General features: G+C 40.0%; 1 protein-coding gene across 1 annotated transcript in view; it reads left to right on the forward strand.

Moving 5' to 3' along the window:
- Positions 1-19925, forward strand: part of LOC143492579 (uncharacterized) — a 49131-nt gene that overhangs the window by 14525 nt on the left and 14681 nt on the right. The window contains exons 23-37 of the mRNA XM_076990924.1: positions 80-187; positions 331-510; positions 827-1066; positions 1525-1681; positions 1989-2117; positions 2469-2616; positions 2755-2798; positions 2894-3073; positions 3718-3944; positions 4695-14550; positions 15115-15503; positions 16094-16262; positions 16419-16660; positions 17468-17651; positions 18841-19021. Of these exons, the coding sequence (XP_076847039.1) occupies positions 80-187; positions 331-510; positions 827-1066; positions 1525-1681; positions 1989-2117; positions 2469-2616; positions 2755-2798; positions 2894-3073; positions 3718-3944; positions 4695-14550; positions 15115-15503; positions 16094-16262; positions 16419-16660; positions 17468-17651; positions 18841-19021 (12434 nt within the window). The remainder of the gene's footprint in view (positions 1-79; positions 188-330; positions 511-826; positions 1067-1524; positions 1682-1988; positions 2118-2468; positions 2617-2754; positions 2799-2893; positions 3074-3717; positions 3945-4694; positions 14551-15114; positions 15504-16093; positions 16263-16418; positions 16661-17467; positions 17652-18840; positions 19022-19925) is intronic.

Here is a 19925-nt window from a genome sequence, read left to right on the forward strand (position 1 = left end):
CCTGTTTGCTTCAGCTGATTAATTTTGCCATGTCTTCCATATCAAAACTATCCCGTGTGACTGTGTTTTATCTTGGCAGGACTACTGTGGCAGCAGCCTTAAGGGTTCATTCCGCATCATCACAGAGAACGTCCCCTGTGGCACCACTGGGACCACCTGTTCCAAATCTATTAAACTCTATCTAGGGGTAAGAAGCTCATACAATGGCCTTCTTGGTTATTAGAAAGCAGTTCTCCAGTATTAAAGTGCATTAAAGTTGCGGTGTGAGTTCTTCCAAAACTTGTCAGCTGTTTAAACTTCTCTTGTACTTTTCTGTCTTTTTATTTATAGAACCAAGAGTTGCATCTGTCAGATGAGGATATTAAAGTGGTCAATTATCAAAATGATTCAGAAATCCCTTATCATACCCACTATGTGGGGATATATTTGGTCATTGAGGCAAAAAATGGTTTGGTTCTTTTCTGGGATAAGAAGACAAGTGTAATGATCAAATTAAGTCCCTCTTTTAAGGTAATCATAAAGATAAGACATTCAGACCTTTTCTCATAGTGTCATGCCCCCCTGCCCCATCCCACGTACATTCTTGTTTCCTTTGTCAATGTATCTCTATATGCTTTCAGTTTATGTTCCTTCCACCCATACTGCCATGCCCATCCTTGTTAAAAGTATTTGCCTCTTCACCTGATTCCTTCTGTTATTGTTTGTGAATGGAGTGTTGTGAAACAGTGTTCTTTGAAAGTTGCTTATTCTGTTAATCTGAGAATAATTATTCAATCATTCAGTCACATTTACTCACTGTTTCCCTACCACTTTTTCCCAATGACAGGGCAATGTGTGCGGCTTGTGTGGAAACTATGATGGGAATGCAAAAAATGACTTTGTGACTCGCAGTGGTGAGGAGGTGGTGGAACAGCTCGAGTTTGGTAACAGCTGGAGAGTTTTTCCGACATGCCCCAAAGCCAAAAGTGTCAGCAGCTCCTGTGATATGAGACCACACCGTCAGGCCTGGGCCATCAAACAGTGCAGCGTTATCAAGAGTGATGTCTTTAAGGACTGTCACTCCTTAGTGAGTAACCAATAATGTGTGGAGGGTGATTAAGAGACACTCTAATTATAAGGTTTTAGATCACTCCTTATTGAGTGAATTAAGTTGAATCAAGTAACTTAAAAAATAATCAGTATGCAGTGCATTGGTCTAGGACTGAGAAAGAACAAAGTTTCTAATACACTTGAGAAGATTCTAAAAAAGATGCCACCTATTCTGCAAAATATGCCAGAATATTCTAGCATTATTTCAGTGCCATATTACAGCTATCAGTGCTGTGCTCTCTGTCTACAATGGCTAATGCTTTTTTTGCCTCTTACTGTTTTATAGTGCAGATCAAGCATTAAATAGTCTCTCTTCTGTGAGACTTTCTCATTTGTTTTGCTTTTTACTATAAAATATATTACATACACCATATGGAACTCAAGCTTAGACCACTCACTGTATCGAGTTGTTCTGCTTACAATTTCTGCCTACAGGTGGATCATACTCAATATTATGATGCGTGTGTGAAAGACACGTGTGCGTGTGACACTGGTGGAGACTGTGAGTGCTTCTGCGCATCTGTGGCAGCCTATGCAGCTGCATGCAGTGAACATGGAGCCTGTATAATGTGGAGGAGCCCAACTATTTGCCGTGAGTTGAAATACAGAAACCAACAGCTTAATCAACCCACACATTCACATTCACACATTATTTTGCATTAAATGCAAGTACAGAGTTCTTCTATGTTTTTTATGGGTTTATGTTTACCATCTTACTTAACCTCACTTAGGAAATGTATATGTGAGAAATTGACATGTGAGAAATACTTTTTTTTTACTTACACTGATTGAAGATGAACTTTATGTAGTTTTTTTTTATTTATGTTTATTTTTAAACTTTTTTACAATACTGTAATTCCACTTGACAAGTCATAGACTGACTTGGACTCTTCCTACAGCTTTGTTTTGTGACTACTACAATTCACATGAAGGCTGTGAGTGGCACTATAAACCTTGTGGACAATCCTGCATGAAGACTTGTGAGAACCCCTCAGGAGTCTGCTTCAATAAAATTCATCCTTTAGAGGGTAAGTGGTCTTGGCTAAACCTTCAGTGCATTCTGTATTGCAGGTTTGCAGGTTGCTATGCATATCTCAATTATAATTTTTTTTCTGTAAATTTTATCTAACAAATTTCAAAGGAATTAGACATACATTTCTATGTGTTGAAAATACAGTACTAATATTATTTTAGACTGCTAATAACTTGTCATTATGGTCATTTGCTGACACTTTATTTAAAGTTTTTTAAGAGCCTTTTTCTTTGTCATTGTTATCCAAGCCTCACTCACCTTCCCAGGAGTTAGTAGAGTGGTGATGTGTAGTGTAGCTAAACACTGAGCTAGTAATCTTATTCTTTGTTGACACTTTATTTTGTAGGATGTTTTCCCCAGTGCCCGTCAGACAGGCCTTACCTGGAGGAGAAAACAATGAAGTGTGTTCAAAGAGATCAGTGTGGCTGCTATGTAGAAAACATTCATTACAACATGGGAGATACTATTCCTTCAAAAGAAAACTGCCAATCATGGTATATTACAGAATCAAATTTCAGCACCTTTATATAAAGTAGCTGTTTATAGTAGTGCTAAGATAGACTGAGATTCATGTGTAAAACAGTATGGTGAATTATTTTTGAAATGTTACAAAATGTGATCATTCTTTTTAGCAAATGTTTGTCAGACGGTCCTTCATGTTTCTACAACGAAACAGGTCAGCAAATTACATGAGGCAATAAATTCATTACCTTGCAATTTACCTAGAATGAACTCACTCATTTAATTACTGTCAACATGTTCTTGATTTAGCTTGCAAATGTATGTATGATGGAAAAGAATACATGAAGGGAAGTACAATATATTACACACATGATGGAGATGGTGCATGTATTAATGCTACATGTGGGAAAAATGGAACTATTGAGAGGAGCATGCTTAACTGTGTCACTACTACAGTTACACCCACAACATTCACATTCACAACACCTGGTAAGTACACCATTGCTTTCAGCATTAACAATTCATTAGAAAAATGGTTTTAACATTATTAAAACCAGTGATACTAATGTTGGGGTGGGATATTTACAAAATTGCAAAACTAAACTTTTTTTAGCTCTCAAAGACCCTGAGGTAGTTAACATTTTTATTCTGTTACATCTCTGAACACACCTCAGCCAAAGTGCATTAGAGTGCTGATTACTTGTTACATCTGTGTTATGAACACAGAACTGTAATGCCAGAGACGTTATATTAGAGAAAGCAGCAGTCAGGTGGTGTTGTATGGAGGTTAAGTGGTGACAATATGAAAATGAAAATGAAATACGCAAAAAGCCATTGTAATCCTAAATTTGCATTTACATGTTCCACTCATACAAGTAACTTTGAGCTCAAAATTCTAATTCAAATGCAATAATGCCATTTACATTTGCAATTTGGTTGATATCTATTCATATTTCACTTACACTTGCTGCTTTATTTGTTCCTTTATTTAAATGAAAATGTATTTCCCGATTTGAATTATCAAGTGTCATCTTGATAACAAGTTGACATGTGTCAACTGTGATCATGCAAAGGTTGTATGAAAATTCTAATTTAAATGTTACTCACTTAATATGCATTTTCATAAACGACAGAGATTCCCACAACTACAAGCACGATTTTGTCAACAACTCCTGTAACACCAACAAAACCAATAACAGTACAAACAAGTGGCTCAACAACAAAATCAACAATAACAGAAACGCAACCATCCACAACAACTACGGAACAGACATCCCTAATATCTGCCAAAAGTTCAACAGTGATCACAACTACAGTGTCTCCAGAAGTGTTGACCAAAACAACACCTCTTTCTACAACAGCACTGACATATATAACCTCGAGATTAACTCTTAGAACTACAACATCTCCCATGACAACCACAAGCATCACAGAGAGCACAACTGTAAAACCTCCCACTGGTTCTACAACACCAAGTCCAGGCACAGAATCAACTGGTAGCAAATCAACAGAGATTCCCACATCTACAACCAAGATTGTGTCTTCAACAACTCCTGTATCAAGCACAAGCATCACAGAGAGCACAACTGTAAAACCTCCCACTGGTTCTACAACACAAATTCCAAGCTCAGAATCAACTGTTAGCAAATCGACAGAGATTCCCACATCTACAACCAAGATTGTGTCTTCAACAACTCTTGTATCAAGCACAAGCATCACAGAGAGCACAACTGTAAAACCTCCCACTGGTTCTACAACACAAATTCCAAGTTCAGAATCAACTGTTAGCAAATCGACAGAGATTCCCACATCTACAACCAAGATTGTGTCTTCAACAACTTCTGTATCAAGCACAAGCATCACAGAGAGCACAACTGTAAAACCTCCCACTGGTTCTACAACACCAATTCCAGGCACAGAATCAACTGGTAGCAAATCGACAGAGATTCCCACATCTACAACCAAGATTGTGTCTTCAACAACTCCTGTATCAAGCACAAGCATCACAGAGAGCACAACTGTAAAACCTCCCACTGGTTCTACAACACAAATTCCAAGCTCAGAATCAACTGTTAGCAAATCGACAGAGATTCCCACATCTACAACCAAGATTGTGTCTTCAACAACTCCTGTATCAAGCACAAGCATCACAGAGAGCACAACTGTAAAACCTCCCACTGGTTCTACAACACAAATTCCAAGCTCAGAATCAACTGTTAGCAAATCGACAGAGATTCCCACATCTACAACCAAGATTGTGTCTTCAACAACTCCTGTATCAAGCACAAGCATCACAGAGAGCACAACTGTAAAACCTCCCACTGGTTCTACAACACAAATTCCAAGCTCAGAATCAACTGTTAGCAAATCGACAGAGATTCCCACATCTACAACCAAGATTGTGTCTTCAACAACTCTTGTATCAAGCACAAGCATCACAAAGAGCACAACTGTAAAACCTCCCACTGGTTCTACAACACCAAGTCCAGGCACAGAATCAACTGGTAGCAAATCGACAGAGATTCCCACATCTACAACCAAGATTGTGTCTTCAACAACTCCTGTATCAAGCACAAGCATCACAGAGAGCACAACTGTAAAACCTCCCACTGGTTCTACAACACCAAGTCCAGGCACAGAATCAACTGTTAGCAAATCGACAGAGATTCCCACTTCTACAACTAAGATTGTGTCTTCAACAACTCCTGTATCAAGCACAAGCATCACAGAGAGCACAACTGTAAAACCTCCCACTAGTTCTACAACACCAAGTCCAGGCACAGAATCAACTGGTAGCAAATCGACAGAGATTCCCACATCTACAACCAAGATTGTGTCTTCAACAACTCCTGTATCAAGCACAAGCATCACAGAGAGCACAACTGTAAAACCTCCCACTGGTTCAACAACACAAATTCCAAGCTCAGAATCAACTGTTAGCAAATCGACAGAGATTCCCACATCTACAACCAAGATTGTGTCTTCAACAACTCCTGTATCAAGCACAAGCATCACAGAGAGCACAACTGTAAAACCTCCCACTGGTTCTACAACACAAATTCCAAGCTCAGAATCAACTGTTAGCAAATCGACAGAGATTCCCACATCTACAACCAAGATTGTATCTTCAACAACTCTTGTATCAAGCACAAGCATCACAGAGAGCACAACTGTTAAACCTCCCACTGGTTCTACAACACCAAGTCCAGGCACAGAATCAACTGGTAGCAAATCAACACAGATTCCCACATCTACAACCAAGATTGTGTCTTCAACAACTCCTGTATCAAGCACAAGCATCACAGAGAGCACAACTGTAAAACCTCCCACTGGTTCTACAACACCAAGTCCAGGCACAGAATCAACTGTTAGCAAATCGACAGAGATTCCCACATCTACAACCAAGATTGTGTCTTCAACAACTCCTGTATCAAGCACAAGCATCACAGAGAGCACAACTGTAAAACCTCCCACTAGTTCTACAACACCAAGTCCAGGCACAGAATCAACTGGTAGCAAATCGACAGAGATTCCCACATCTACAACCAAGATTGTGTCTTCAACAACTCCTGTATCAAGCACAAGCATCACAGAGAGCACAACTGTAAAACCTCCCACTGGTTCTACAACACAAATTCCAAGCTCAGAATCAACTGTTAGCAAATCGACAGAGATTCCCACATCTACAACCAAGATTGTGTCTTCAACAACTCTTGTATCAAGCACAAGCATCACAGAGAGCACAACTGTAAAACCTCCCACTGGTTCTACAACACCAAGTCCAGGCACAGAATCAACTGGTAGCAAATCCACAGAGATTCCCACATCTACAACCAAGATTGTGTCTTCAACAACTCCTGTATCAAGCACAAGCATCACAGAGAGCACAACTGTGAAACATCCCACTGGTTCTACAACACAAATTCCAAGCTCAGAATCAACTGTTAGCAAATCGACAGAGATTCCCACATCTACAACCAAGATTGTGTCTTCAACAACTCTTGTATCAAGCACAAGCATCACAGAGAGCACAACTGTTAAACCTCCCACTGGTTCTACAACACCAAGTCCAGGCACAGAATCAACTGGTAGCAAATCGACAGAGATTCCCACATCTACAACCAAGATTGTGTCTTCAACAACTCCTGTATCAAGCACAATCATCACAGAGAGCACAACTGTAAAACCTCCCACTGGTTCTACAACACAAATTCCAAGCTCAGAATCAACTGTTAGCAAATCGACAGAGATTCCCACATCTACAACCAAGATTGTGTCTTCAACAACTCCTGTATCAAGCACAAGCATCACAGAGAGCACAACTGTAAAACCTCCCACTGGTTCTACAACACCAAGTCCAGGCACAGAATCAACTGTTAGCAAATCGACAGAGATTCCCACATCTACAACCAAGATTGTGTCTTCAACAACTCCTGTATCAAGCACAAGCATCACAGAGAGCACAACTGTAAAACCTCCCACTGGTTCTACAACACAAATTCCAAGCTCAGAATCAACTGTTAGCAAATCGACAGAGATTCCCACATCTACAACCAAGATTGTGTCTTCAACAACTCTTGTATCAAGCACAAGCATCACAGAGAGCACAACTGTAAAACCTCCCACTGGTTCTACAACACCAAGTCCAGGCACAGAATCAACTGGTAGCAAATCCACAGAGATTCCCACATCTACAACCAAAATTGTGTCTTCAACAACTCCTGTATCAAGCACAAGCATCACAGAGAGCACAACTGTGAAACCTCCCACTGGTTCTACAACACAAATTCCAAGCTCAGAATCAACTGTTAGCAAATCGACAGAGATTCCCACATCTACAACCAAGATTGTGTCTTCAACAACTCTTGTATCAAGCACAAGCATCACAGAGAGCACAACTGTTAAACCTCCCACTGGTTCTACAACACCAAGTCCAGGCACAGAATCAACTGGTAGCAAATCGACAGAGATTCCCACATCTACAACCAAGATTGTGTCTTCAACAACTCCTGTATCAAGCACAATCATCACAGAGAGCACAACTGTAAAACCTCCCACTGGTTCTACAACACAAATTCCAAGCTCAGAATCAACTGTTAGCAAATCGACAGAGATTCCCACATCTACAACCAAGATTGTGTCTTCAACAACTCCTGTATCAAGCACAAGCATCACAGAGAGCACAACTGTAAAACCTCCCACTGGTTCTACAACACCAAGTCCAGGCACAGAATCAACTGGTAGCAAATCCACAGAGATTCCCACATCTACAACCAAGATTGTGTCTTCAACAACTCCTGTATCAAGCACAAGCATCACAGAGAGCACAACTGTAAAACCTCCCACTGGCTCTACAACACAAATTCCAAGCTCAGAATCAACTGTTAGCAAATCGACAGAGATTCCCACATCTACAACCAAGATTGTATCTTCAACAACTCTTGTATCAAGCACAAGCATCACAGAGAGCACAACTGTTAAACCTCCCACTGGTTCTACAACACCAAGTCCAGGCACAGAATCAACTGGTAGCAAATCGACAGAGATTCCCACATCTACAACCAAGATTGTGTCTTCAACAACTCCTGTATCAAGCACAATCATCACAGAGAGCACAACTGTAAAACCTCCCACTGGTTCTACAACACAAATTCCAAGCTCAGAATCAACTGTTAGCAAATCGACAGAGATTCCCACATCTACAACCAAGATTGTGTCTTCAACAACTCTTGTATCAAGCACAAGCATCACAGAGAGCACAACTGTAAAACCTCCCACTGGTTCTACAACACCAAGTCCAGGCACAGAATCAACTGGTAGCAAATCCACAGAGATTCCCACATCTACAACCAAAATTGTGTCTTCAACAACTCCTGTATCAAGCACAAGCATCACAGAGAGCACAACTGTGAAACCTCCCACTGGTTCTACAACACAAATTCCAAGCTCAGAATCAACTGTTAGCAAATCGACAGAGATTCCCACATCTACAACCAAGATTGTGTCTTCAACAACTCTTGTATCAAGCACAAGCATCACAGAGAGCACAACTGTTAAACCTCCCACTGGTTCTACAACACCAAGTCCAGGCACAGAATCAACTGGTAGCAAATCGACAGAGATTCCCACATCTACAACCAAGATTGTGTCTTCAACAACTCCTGTATCAAGCACAATCATCACAGAGAGCACAACTGTAAAACCTCCCACTGGTTCTACAACACAAATTCCAAGCTCAGAATCAACTGTTAGCAAATCGACAGAGATTCCCACATCTACAACCAAGATTGTGTCTTCAACAACTCCTGTATCAAGCACAAGCATCACAGAGAGCACAACTGTAAAACCTCCCACTGGTTCTACAACACCAAGTCCAGGCACAGAATCAACTGGTAGCAAATCCACAGAGATTCCCACATCTACAACCAAGATTGTGTCTTCAACAACTCCTGTATCAAGCACAAGCATCACAGAGAGCACAACTGTAAAACCTCCCACTGGCTCTACAACACAAATTCCAAGCTCAGAATCAACTGTTAGCAAATCGACAGAGATTCCCACATCTACAACCAAGATTGTATCTTCAACAACTCTTGTATCAAGCACAAGCATCACAGAGAGCACAACTGTTAAACCTCCCACTGGTTCTACAACACCAAGTCCAGGCACAGAATCAACTGGTAGCAAATCGACAGAGATTCCCACATCTACAACCAAGATTGTGTCTTCAACAACTCCTGTATCAAGCACAATCATCACAGAGAGCACAACTGTAAAACCTCCCACTGGTTCTACAACACAAATTCCAAGCTCAGAATCAACTGTTAGCAAATCGACAGAGATTCCCACATCTACAACCAAGATTGTGTCTTCAACAACTCCTGTATCAAGCACAAGCATCACAGAGAGCACAACTGTAAAACCTCCCACTGGTTCTACAACACAAATTCCAAGCTCAGAATCAACTGTTAGCAAATCGACAGAGATTCCCACATCTACAACCAAGATTGTGTCTTCAACAACTCTTGTATCAAGCACAAGCATCACAGAGAGCACAACTGTAAAACCTCCCACTGGTTCTACAACACCAAGTCCAGGCACAGAATCAACTGGTAGCAAATCGACAGAGATTCCCACATCTACAACCAAGATTGTGTCTTCAACAACTCCTGTATCAAGCACAAGCATCACAGAGAGCACAACTGTAAAACCTCCCACTGGCTCTACAACACAAATTCCAAGCTCAGAATCAACTGTTAGCAAATCGACAGAGATTCCCACATCTACAACCAAGATTGTGTCTTCAACAACTCCTGTATCAAGCACAAGCATCACAGAGAGCACAACTGTAAAACCTCCCACTGGTTCTACAACACCAAGTCCAGGCACAGAATCAACTGTTAGCAAATCAACAGAGATTCCCACATCTACAACCAAGATTGTGTCTTCAACAACTCCTGTATCAAGCACAAGCATCACAGAGAGCACAACTGTAAAACCTCCCACTGGTTCTACAACACCAAGTCCAGGCACAGAATCAACTGTTGGCAAATTGACAGAGATTCCCACATCTACAACCAAGATTGTGTCTTCAACAACTCCTGTATCAAGCACAAGCATCACAGAGAGCACAACTGTAAAACCTCCCACGGGTTCTACAACACAAATTCCAAGCTCAGAATCAACTGTTAGCAAATCGACAGAGATTCCCACATCTACAACCAAGATTGTGTCTTCAACAACTCCTGTATCAAGCACAAGCATCACAGAGAGCACAACTGTAAAACCTCCCACTGGTTCTACAACACAAATTCCAAGCTCAGAATCAACTGTTAGCAAATCGACAGAGATTCCCACATCTACAACCAAGATTGTGTCTTCAACAACTCCTGTATCAAGCACAAGCATCACAGAGAGCACAACTGTAAAACCTCCCACTGGTTCTACAACACAAATTCCAAGCTCAGAATCAACTGTTAGCAAATCGACAGAGATTCCCACATCTACAACCAAGATTGTGTCTTCAACAACTCTTGTATCAAGCACAAGCATCACAAAGAGCACAACTGTAAAACCTCCCACTGGTTCTACAACACCAAGTCCAGGCACAGAATCAACTGGTAGCAAATCGACAGAGATTCCCACATCTACAACCAAGATTGTGTCTTCAACAACTCTTGTATCAAGCACAAGCATCACAGAGAGCACAACTGTAAAACCTCCCACTGGTTCTACAACACAAATTCCAAGCTCAGAATCAACTGTTAGCAAATCGACAGAGATTCCCACATCTACAGCCAAGATTGTGTCTTCAACAACTCTTGTATCAAGCACAAGCATCACAGAGAGCACAACTGTAAAACCTCCCACTGGTTCTACAACACCAAGTCCAGGCACAGAATCAACTGTTAGCAAATCGACAGAGATTCCCACATCTACAACCAAGATTGTGTCTTCAACAACTCCTGTATCAAGCACAAGCATCACAGAGAGCACAACTGTAAAACCTCCCACTGGTTCTACAACACAAATTCCAAGCTCAGAATCAACTTTTAGCAAATCGACAGAGATTCCCACATCTACAACCAAGATTGTGTCTTCAACAACTCCTGTATCAAGCACAAGCATCACAGAGAGCACAACTGTAAAACCTCCCACTGGTTCTACAACACAAATTCCAAGCTCAGAATCAACTGTTAGCAAATCGACAGAGATTCCCACATCTACAACCAAGATTGTGTCTTCAACAACTCTTGTATCAAGCACAAGCATCACAGAGAGCACAACTGTAAAACCTCCCACTGGTTCTACAACACCAAGTCCAGGCACAGAATCAACTGGTAGCAAATCGACAGAGATTCTCACATCTACAACCAAGATTGTGTCTTCAACAACTCCTGTATCAAGCACAAGCATCACAGAGAGCACAACTGTAAAACCTCCCACTGGTTCTACAACACAAATTCCAAGCTCAGAATCAACTGTTAGCAAATCGACAGAGATTCCCACATCTACATCCAAGATTGTGTCTTCAACAACTCTTGTATCAAGCACAAGCATCACAGAGAGCACAACTGTAAAACCTCCCACTGGTTCTACAACACCAAGTCCAGGCACAGAATCAACTGGTAGCAAATCGACAGAGATTCCCACATCTACAACCAAGATTGTGTCTTCAACAACTCCTGTATCAAGCACAAGCATCACAGAGAGCACAACTGTAAAACCTCCCACTGGTTCTACAACACAAATTCCAAGCTCAGAATCAACTGTTAGCAAATCGACAGAGATTCCCACATCTACAACCAAGATTGTGTCTTCAACAACTCCTGTATCAAGCACAAGCATCACAGAGAGCACAACTGTAAAACCTCCCACTGGTTCTACAACACAAATTACAAGCTCAGAATCAACTGTTAGCAAATCGACAGAGATTCCCACATCTACAACCAAGATTGTGTCTTCAACAACTCCTGTATCAAGCACAAGCATCACAGAGAGCACAACTGTAAAACCTCCCACTGGTTCTACAACACCAAGTCCAGGCACAGAATCAACTGTTAGCAAATCGACAGAGATTCCCACATCTACAACCAAGATTGTGTCTTCAACAACTCCTGTATCAAGCACAAGCATCACAGAGAGCACAACTGTAAAACCTCCCACTGGTTCTACAACACAAATTCCAAGCTCAGAATCAACTGTTAGCAAATCGACAGAGATTCCCACATCTACAACCAAGATTGTGTCTTCAACAACTCCTGTATCAAGCACAAGCATCACAGAGAGCACAACTGTTAAACCTCCCACTGGTTCTACAACACCAAGTCCAGGCACAGAATCAACTGTTAGCAAATCGACAGAGATTCCCACATCTACAACCAAGATTGTGTCTTCAACAACTCCTGTATCAAGCACAAGCATCACAGAGAGCACAACTGTAAAACCTCCCTCTGGTTCTACAACACAAATTCCAAGTTCAGAATCAACTGTTAGTCCATCTACAGAGACTGCCACAACTACAACCAAGATTGTGTCTTCAACAACTCCTGTATCAAGCACAAGCATCACAGAGAGCACAACTGTAAAACCTCCCACTGGTTCTACAACACCAAGTCCAGGCACAGAATCAACTGGTAGCAAATCGACAGAGATTCCCACATCTACAACCAAGATTGTGTCTTCAACAACTCCTGTATCAAGCACAAGCATCACAGAGAGCACAACTGTAAAACCTCCCACTGGTTCTACAACACAAATTCCAAGTTCAGAATCAACTGTTAGTCCATCTACAGAGACTGCCACAACTACAACCAAGATTGTGTCTTCAACAACTCCTGTATCAAGCACAAGCATCACAGAGAGAACGGCAAAACCCGACTGCACAGATTGCAAGTGGTCAGAATGGTTGGACACAAACTCTCCTGATGATTTTCCAACTGGAGGAGAAATTGAATCTATTGTTGAGATGTGGAGATTACAGCAAATTTCCTGTAAGAATCCATCACACATTAAGTGTAGGGCAAAGTATTATGAAGATATAACTTTAGAACATCTGGGTCAAAATGTTTTATGTAATCCCACTATTGGCCTGTTATGTAATAATTCATATCAGCAAGTCAAACAATGTTTTAATTATGAGATAATGGTATTGTGTTGTAAAGACAAACAGAACAGGGAATGTGTAACATCACCACCAGCAATTACTACTACTGCAGAAACTTTAACATCGGAGCTTCCTTTGACAACTTCTGTATCCAGCACAAGCATCACTGGTTCTACAACACCAAGTCCAGGCACAGAATCAACTGGTAGCAAATCGACAGAGATTCCCACATCTACAACCAAGATTGTGTCTTCAACAACTCCTGTATCAAGCACAAGCATCACAGAGAGCACAACTGTAAAACCTCCCACTGGTTCTACAACACCAAGTCCAGGCACAGAATCAACTGTTAGCAAATCGACGGAGATTCCCACATCTACAACCAAGATTGTGTCTTCAACAACTCCTGTATCAAGCACAAGCATCACAGAGAGCACAACTGTAAAACCTCCCACTGGTTCTACAACACCAAGTCCAGGCACAGAATCAACTGTTAGCAAATCGACAGAGATTCCCACATCTACAACCAAGATTGTGTCTTCAACAACTCCTGTATCAAGCACAAGCATCACAGAGAGCACAACTGTAAAACCTCCCACTGGTTCTACAACACCAAGTCCAGGCACAGAATCAACTGTTAGCAAATTGACAGAGATTCCCACATCTACAACCAAGATTGTGTCTTCAACAACTCCTGTATCAAGCACAAGCATCACAGAGAGCACAACTGTAAAACCTCCCACTGGTTCTACAACACCAAGTCCAGGCACAGAATCAACTGTTAGCAAATCGACAGAGATTCCCACATCTACAACCAAGATTGTGTCTTCAACAACTCCTGTATCAAGCACAAGCATCACAGAGAGCACAACTGTAAAACCTGCCACTGGCTCTACAACACCAAGTCCAGGCACAGAATCAACTGTTAGCAAATCGACAGAGATTCCCACATCTACAACCAAGATTGTGTCTTCAACAACTCCTGTATCAAGCACAAGCATCACAGAGAGCACAACTGTAAAACCTCCCACTGGTTCTACAACACCAAGTCCAGGCACAGAATCAACTGTTAGCAAATCGACAGAGATTCCCACATCTACAACCAAGATTGTGTCTTCAACAACTCCTGTATCAAGCACAAGCATCACAGAGAGCACAACTGTAAAACCTGCCACTGGTTCTACAACACCAAGTCCAGGCACAGAAGTGTTTACCTCCAAACCATCTACCAGTCAACAAACAACATTCAGCGTCATCACAGGTTCAACTGTCACAGAAACAAAGCATACAGGACCCCAGCTTCTTAACTCAACTGCAGTACCATGTATCTGCATGTACATGAATAACGCTTTCCCTGCAGGCAAGTACTGTTTATGTTTCAAATAACATAATTATTTAATAATTAACATATACCAAAATGACTTTTTCTGCCTATAAACTAAAATGCTTGCTGCACTGTATATGCTGACATTTATCACTTATTTTTCATTGGTTACATTTCTTTATTATTTTTGTCTAGGAATAAGTGTGCTTCCAATTTTGAATACAAATATTTTTTAAATCAGACAAGTTTGATTTACTTGAAATGCAAAATTTGAGCAGTTCTCATGTGATATATAATTTCCTTTTTACATGACATTTCCCTTTTGGCATAGAAAAATACCAACATACAGATTTTATGTTAGAAAATGTTGCTTTCCTGTAACAGTCCTTTAAACTTTTATCTGGTTTCTTTGTAGGATTTTTTATGCCGTATAAGTTCTTACCTGAAAATTGCACTGATCTTTTAAAAGAAATATCAGTTTCTTTTGGCATGTTTGCACATGTAATGTAAAATTAAGCTTATTTAAATGTGAATGTTTGCCTTCTTTTTAAAATGGAGATTAGTTTTTCATTATATAATTTTGACCACTTCTGTATCTAGGGTCCTTCATGTATAATGAATCTGATGGAGCAGGATGGTGTTTTACTGCTTATTGCGATTCAGTGTGTCACGTTGACAAGAAGGCACAGCTATGTGCTGCAACTACTACCCCACCTACTACAACATATTCTAGTACTACCCCGTCTACTCTAACATATGCCAGTACTACCCCACCTACTACAACATATTCTAGTACTACCCTGTCTACTTCAACATATGCCAGTACTACCCCACCTACTACAACACAGTCTACTACCCCGTATTACGATTATTATTCCGATTTCTTTCCTTCAACAACATATTTCAGTACTCCTTCATTTACTCCAACACAATCCAGTCCTACTACTACACCCAGTCAAGGCTGCACATACCTTAATCCACCAAGAAAGGTAATGAATATGTTTGGATAATTTCAGTTTCAGATTTATGGTTTATATTTCAGATAAAGGAGCTGAACCTGCCCTGGCAGAATAAAATAAATTGAGATTTTAATTAAGCAATCTGTAACAACTTATTTGAAACTTGTTTAATTGAATTTTACAATAAACAATTATAAAGCAGTATTGGAAATATACTCAAAATGTTTGTATACTGTCAATGTACATCCATGTTGTGAGTGAGACAGGGGAAGCCGAAAGAATGATGCACAGATATAACATTTATTGACCACAGACTAACATACAGACAATGATAGCGACAACAACAGCAAAAGCAGACAGAGTTTTCCAAGCTTTTCATAATGTGTTTTTACAAAAAATAGAAAAAAAATTTGATTGTCTTTTACAGAATTATGGGTCATAAGCAAAATGTATTGAAAAAGAAATGTTGTTCCATTTATTTTAATCTCTGTATTAAGTGGATTACGATTATTAACTGTATTTTTCTGCACTGGAATAACTCATGTATACATGAAATTGGGGTGTCAATTGACACAAACTGATACACATTGATATAAAGATTATTTATTTATCATTAACAGAATGGAGAAACATGGACTGAAGATTGTGTGGTGAAAACATGCACAGATGGTTCAGTTTTGGGTCAGCCTGTGTGTGCCCATCCAAATCCCCCTGTACCAAACTGTGAGAATGGATTTCCTCCAGTGAAAGTCAATGATTCGGAGTGTTGCTTCCATTACGAATGTGAATGTGAGTTTGGCCTTTAACTTTTAACTTTCTCTTTTTTAAGCATTAAGTGGGTACAGTAACTTTTTTATTTGTAATGTCAAAACCTTTAAACATTCTTTAAGTACGAATACTTATTTTGCATAATTGTATGGTAATTGTTCTTTTCCAAAATGACAGGTAAATGCATGGGATGGGGGGATCCGCATTATTTGACGTTTGATGGGCAGTATTATGCTCACCAAGGAACCTGCACATCTGTCTTGGTCCAGGAAATCAAGAAGAAACACAATTTCAGTGTCCACATTAAGAACTATTATTGTGACCTTCCCCATGGCTTGGCCTGTCCTGAGAGTATAATTATATACTATGAATCCAATAAAATAAATCTGACTCAGACAAGAAACCCAACTAATAACAAAGTGAGTGATTAAAGAGTTTCCAAAGTAAAATTGTTACAAACCCAAAGCAATGGCTCAGAATGCTAGCTGACGCATAACATGAGGAATTCCTTTACATCAAGACAGTGTAATTAAACCCATACTCAAAGTAATCTCTTTAAATATGGAAATTATTGAGAGGAAGAAATCATACAAATTAGTCACAAGCAATTACAAGAAAAAGACTCAGTTATGAATTTATATATATAATTTATATTAGAAGAGAGTGTCACAGTAGGCTAGGCCAGCCCCACAGGAGAGCCGCCCACTTCACATTCCACAACTCAACCACTCCCACTTTCCAAATCACCCACTTATTCCATTATCACCTGCAGTTGTCACTAATCAGGCTCACACCATACTTAAGCCCACAGTTCCTGCAAGCTGACGCTGTGCATTCTTTGCGCACTGATGAGTAAGCCTGCCTGCGACATCTTCTAGACAACCTTAACCTTGTAAACCCTGTAAAGCTGCTTTGCAACAACTTGAGTTGTTAAAAGCGCTATACAAATAAACTTTGATTGATTGATTGATTGATAGACAGAGCTATCCTCCGTCTTCTCAGTAGAGTAACCCTAAGCGCCACTAAGTGACTGCATCATGCTGTGTGTCTCTAGATTTCCTTTGACTCTTGAGAGTGTAGATTCCATAGCACTGTATTCAGCATCTGTTGCTTTTGTCACCCCGTTACAATTAGAGATATTGTAGTCTTCTGTTAGCCATTTGGTTGATGCTTAACCATTTGTTATGACTTTAAACTGTGAGAGATAAAGATTTTTTTTTTCACAGGTATTTGTCAATGATGTTGAGATGATTCCAACTATCTCTAATAAAGACTTCATCATCACCACTTCTGGAATTGAGATAACTGTGGATATTCCTGCTATACAAGCACATATTAATTTCAGAGGAATGAACTTTGAGGTCCACCTGCCATTTTCCCTATTCTACAACAACACTGAGGGACAGTGTGGTAGGTGTACCTGCTTATCTGCACACACAGATAAGCACAGTGTGTGCATAATTATGATAAAAGCTTTGCCAAGCTATTCTAATACTCTAGAAATGCTGCTGGTATCGGCAATGAACTTATATTGGATGATATGCTTCTTTAGTCACAACATTTAAATTTGCCATGTTAATATACACAAATGTATTTTTGCCATGTATATACAAAAATGTAACAGTGGTAGTGTTGGGAGAAGAGAGGTCGCACACAAACCCTGAAACAAATCCACCATGTAATGATTTCTTAGATATCATAAAACAGACAATTAATCAAACAAATTTTTACCAAAATATAGACACGAACACCAGGGCTGCATACAACAGAAAGACCAGCAAACACTTAAGACCAAACACAGGATTTAAATACACAGAAAATCAAGGAAAGAGACACATGAAATCAATTACAAGGGGTGGGGTTACAAAATACCAAGTGGGAAAAACCAGAATGAAAACAGGAGCACATGGAACATGACAACAGAGACTTGTCAGACGTGACAAAAATAACAAAAAAAAAGTATTTGTAGAGATATTGAGTGATTATGAATAATTATAAGGGGCATCACCCTGAACTCTCAGGAACCTATGTTTTGATAACGGGCATACGTGAAAGAATGTTATATCCATCTCTGTCAGTCTAATCCTGTGGTCTAATCATATTCCACTCATGCCGGTAGGAATAGGTTGTATTTTGAGGTCCAGAATGAAGCCCTTCCGAAGTTCTATTCCAAAGTTATATTCTTCCGCACACCATCTGATGTTATATTCTTTATTTATAAGTTATTGTTTTCGGTAACACTTTACATCAAGTGTTTACTTACTAACGTGAAGTAATGCATTAGTTAACATGAACAGCATATGAAGTAACACATTAACAATAATTAACTAACGTTAAGTAAACATGTAAGAGTTGCGGCTCCTGTTTTTGCTCTTTGTTGCTTGCACCTTTTTTGTGCGAACTTAACCCTTAGCCCTTGCCCTGGTGAGTTTGATAAGACGGGTTTTCTCAGTCTTATGGGCTTAGTGTGTGTGTTTTGGATGTGATCCCAGGTCGTCTAAGTAGAGTTAGGGTCAGTCAAAGGTGAAACTGCAAGAGGGAGTGTGAATAGTATTTACTACATATTTATTAATTTATTTTTCTTGAATAACTCTGAAAGGTGTTTGTGACAACAACAAGAAAAACGACTGCAGACTACCTAATGGACAAGTCCAATCATGTCAGACCGCTGCAGCTTCTTGGAAAGTGATGGACAATATCCCTTGCCCTCCTCCTCCTCCACCTCCAGAACCCTGTGAAACTGCACGCAAATCAGAGATCTGCAACATCATCTATAGCAAGTAAGGCACTGAGAGAGATGTGGTGGGTGGGGGGGTGGAGGGATGGGAGACTTTGAACCCCTCCTGAACATGCAGTAAATGTAGACCAGTGATGTGTATAAATGTCAAATGAAGGAGACCCCTAATTGGTTTACTCACATTTAATGGAGATACATAATAAAAACATGCATTTTTTATAAAAACGTGTAGTTTCTATTGAAAAGTTATATTAGCAATGAAAGTTCAGTCATAAATGGAAAAACTAAGCAACTTCAAACAAAGAAGTGAAAAAAACAATTAAACTGCCATAAAGTAATTGTTTTTACTAATTAGTCATGTGGTCTTTAATGTGATGAGATTGATGTATTTGTAGAGATATTGGGTGATTATGAATAATTATAAGGGGCATCACCCTGAAATCTCAGGGACCTATGTTTTGATAACGGGCATACGTGAAAGAATGTTATATCCATCTCTGTCAGTCTAATCCTATGGTCTAATCCTATTCCACTCATGCCGGTAGGAATAGGTTGTATTTTGAGGTCCAGAATGAAGCCCTTCCGAAGTTATATTCCAAAGTTATATTCTTCCGCACACTAAGCAACTTCAAACAAAGAAGTGAAAAAAACAATTAAACTGCCATAAAGTAATTGCTTTTCCTAATTAGTCATGTGGTCTTTAATGTGATGAGATTGATTCACTGTATATGATATCTTTAATCATGGATAATCATGCATCTCCACTGGTGTTTGTGTCACGGTGAGGACCCCGGCCCCTCCCTTTTGGGCGTGTGTGTACGTTGTCCACGTGCATCGTCTGCGTCGGTGGATCTCCGTGGTTATGGTTATGTTGTGTGATAATCTGTCTCACCTGTGACTCGTCTCGTAATCACGTGGGGCTAATGTGGTTTGTCTATTTAATGTGC

This window comes from Brachyhypopomus gauderio, unplaced genomic scaffold (genome assembly GCF_052324685.1).
Source record: "Brachyhypopomus gauderio isolate BG-103 unplaced genomic scaffold, BGAUD_0.2 sc79, whole genome shotgun sequence".
Classification (NCBI taxonomy): domain Eukaryota; kingdom Metazoa; phylum Chordata; class Actinopteri; order Gymnotiformes; family Hypopomidae; genus Brachyhypopomus; species Brachyhypopomus gauderio.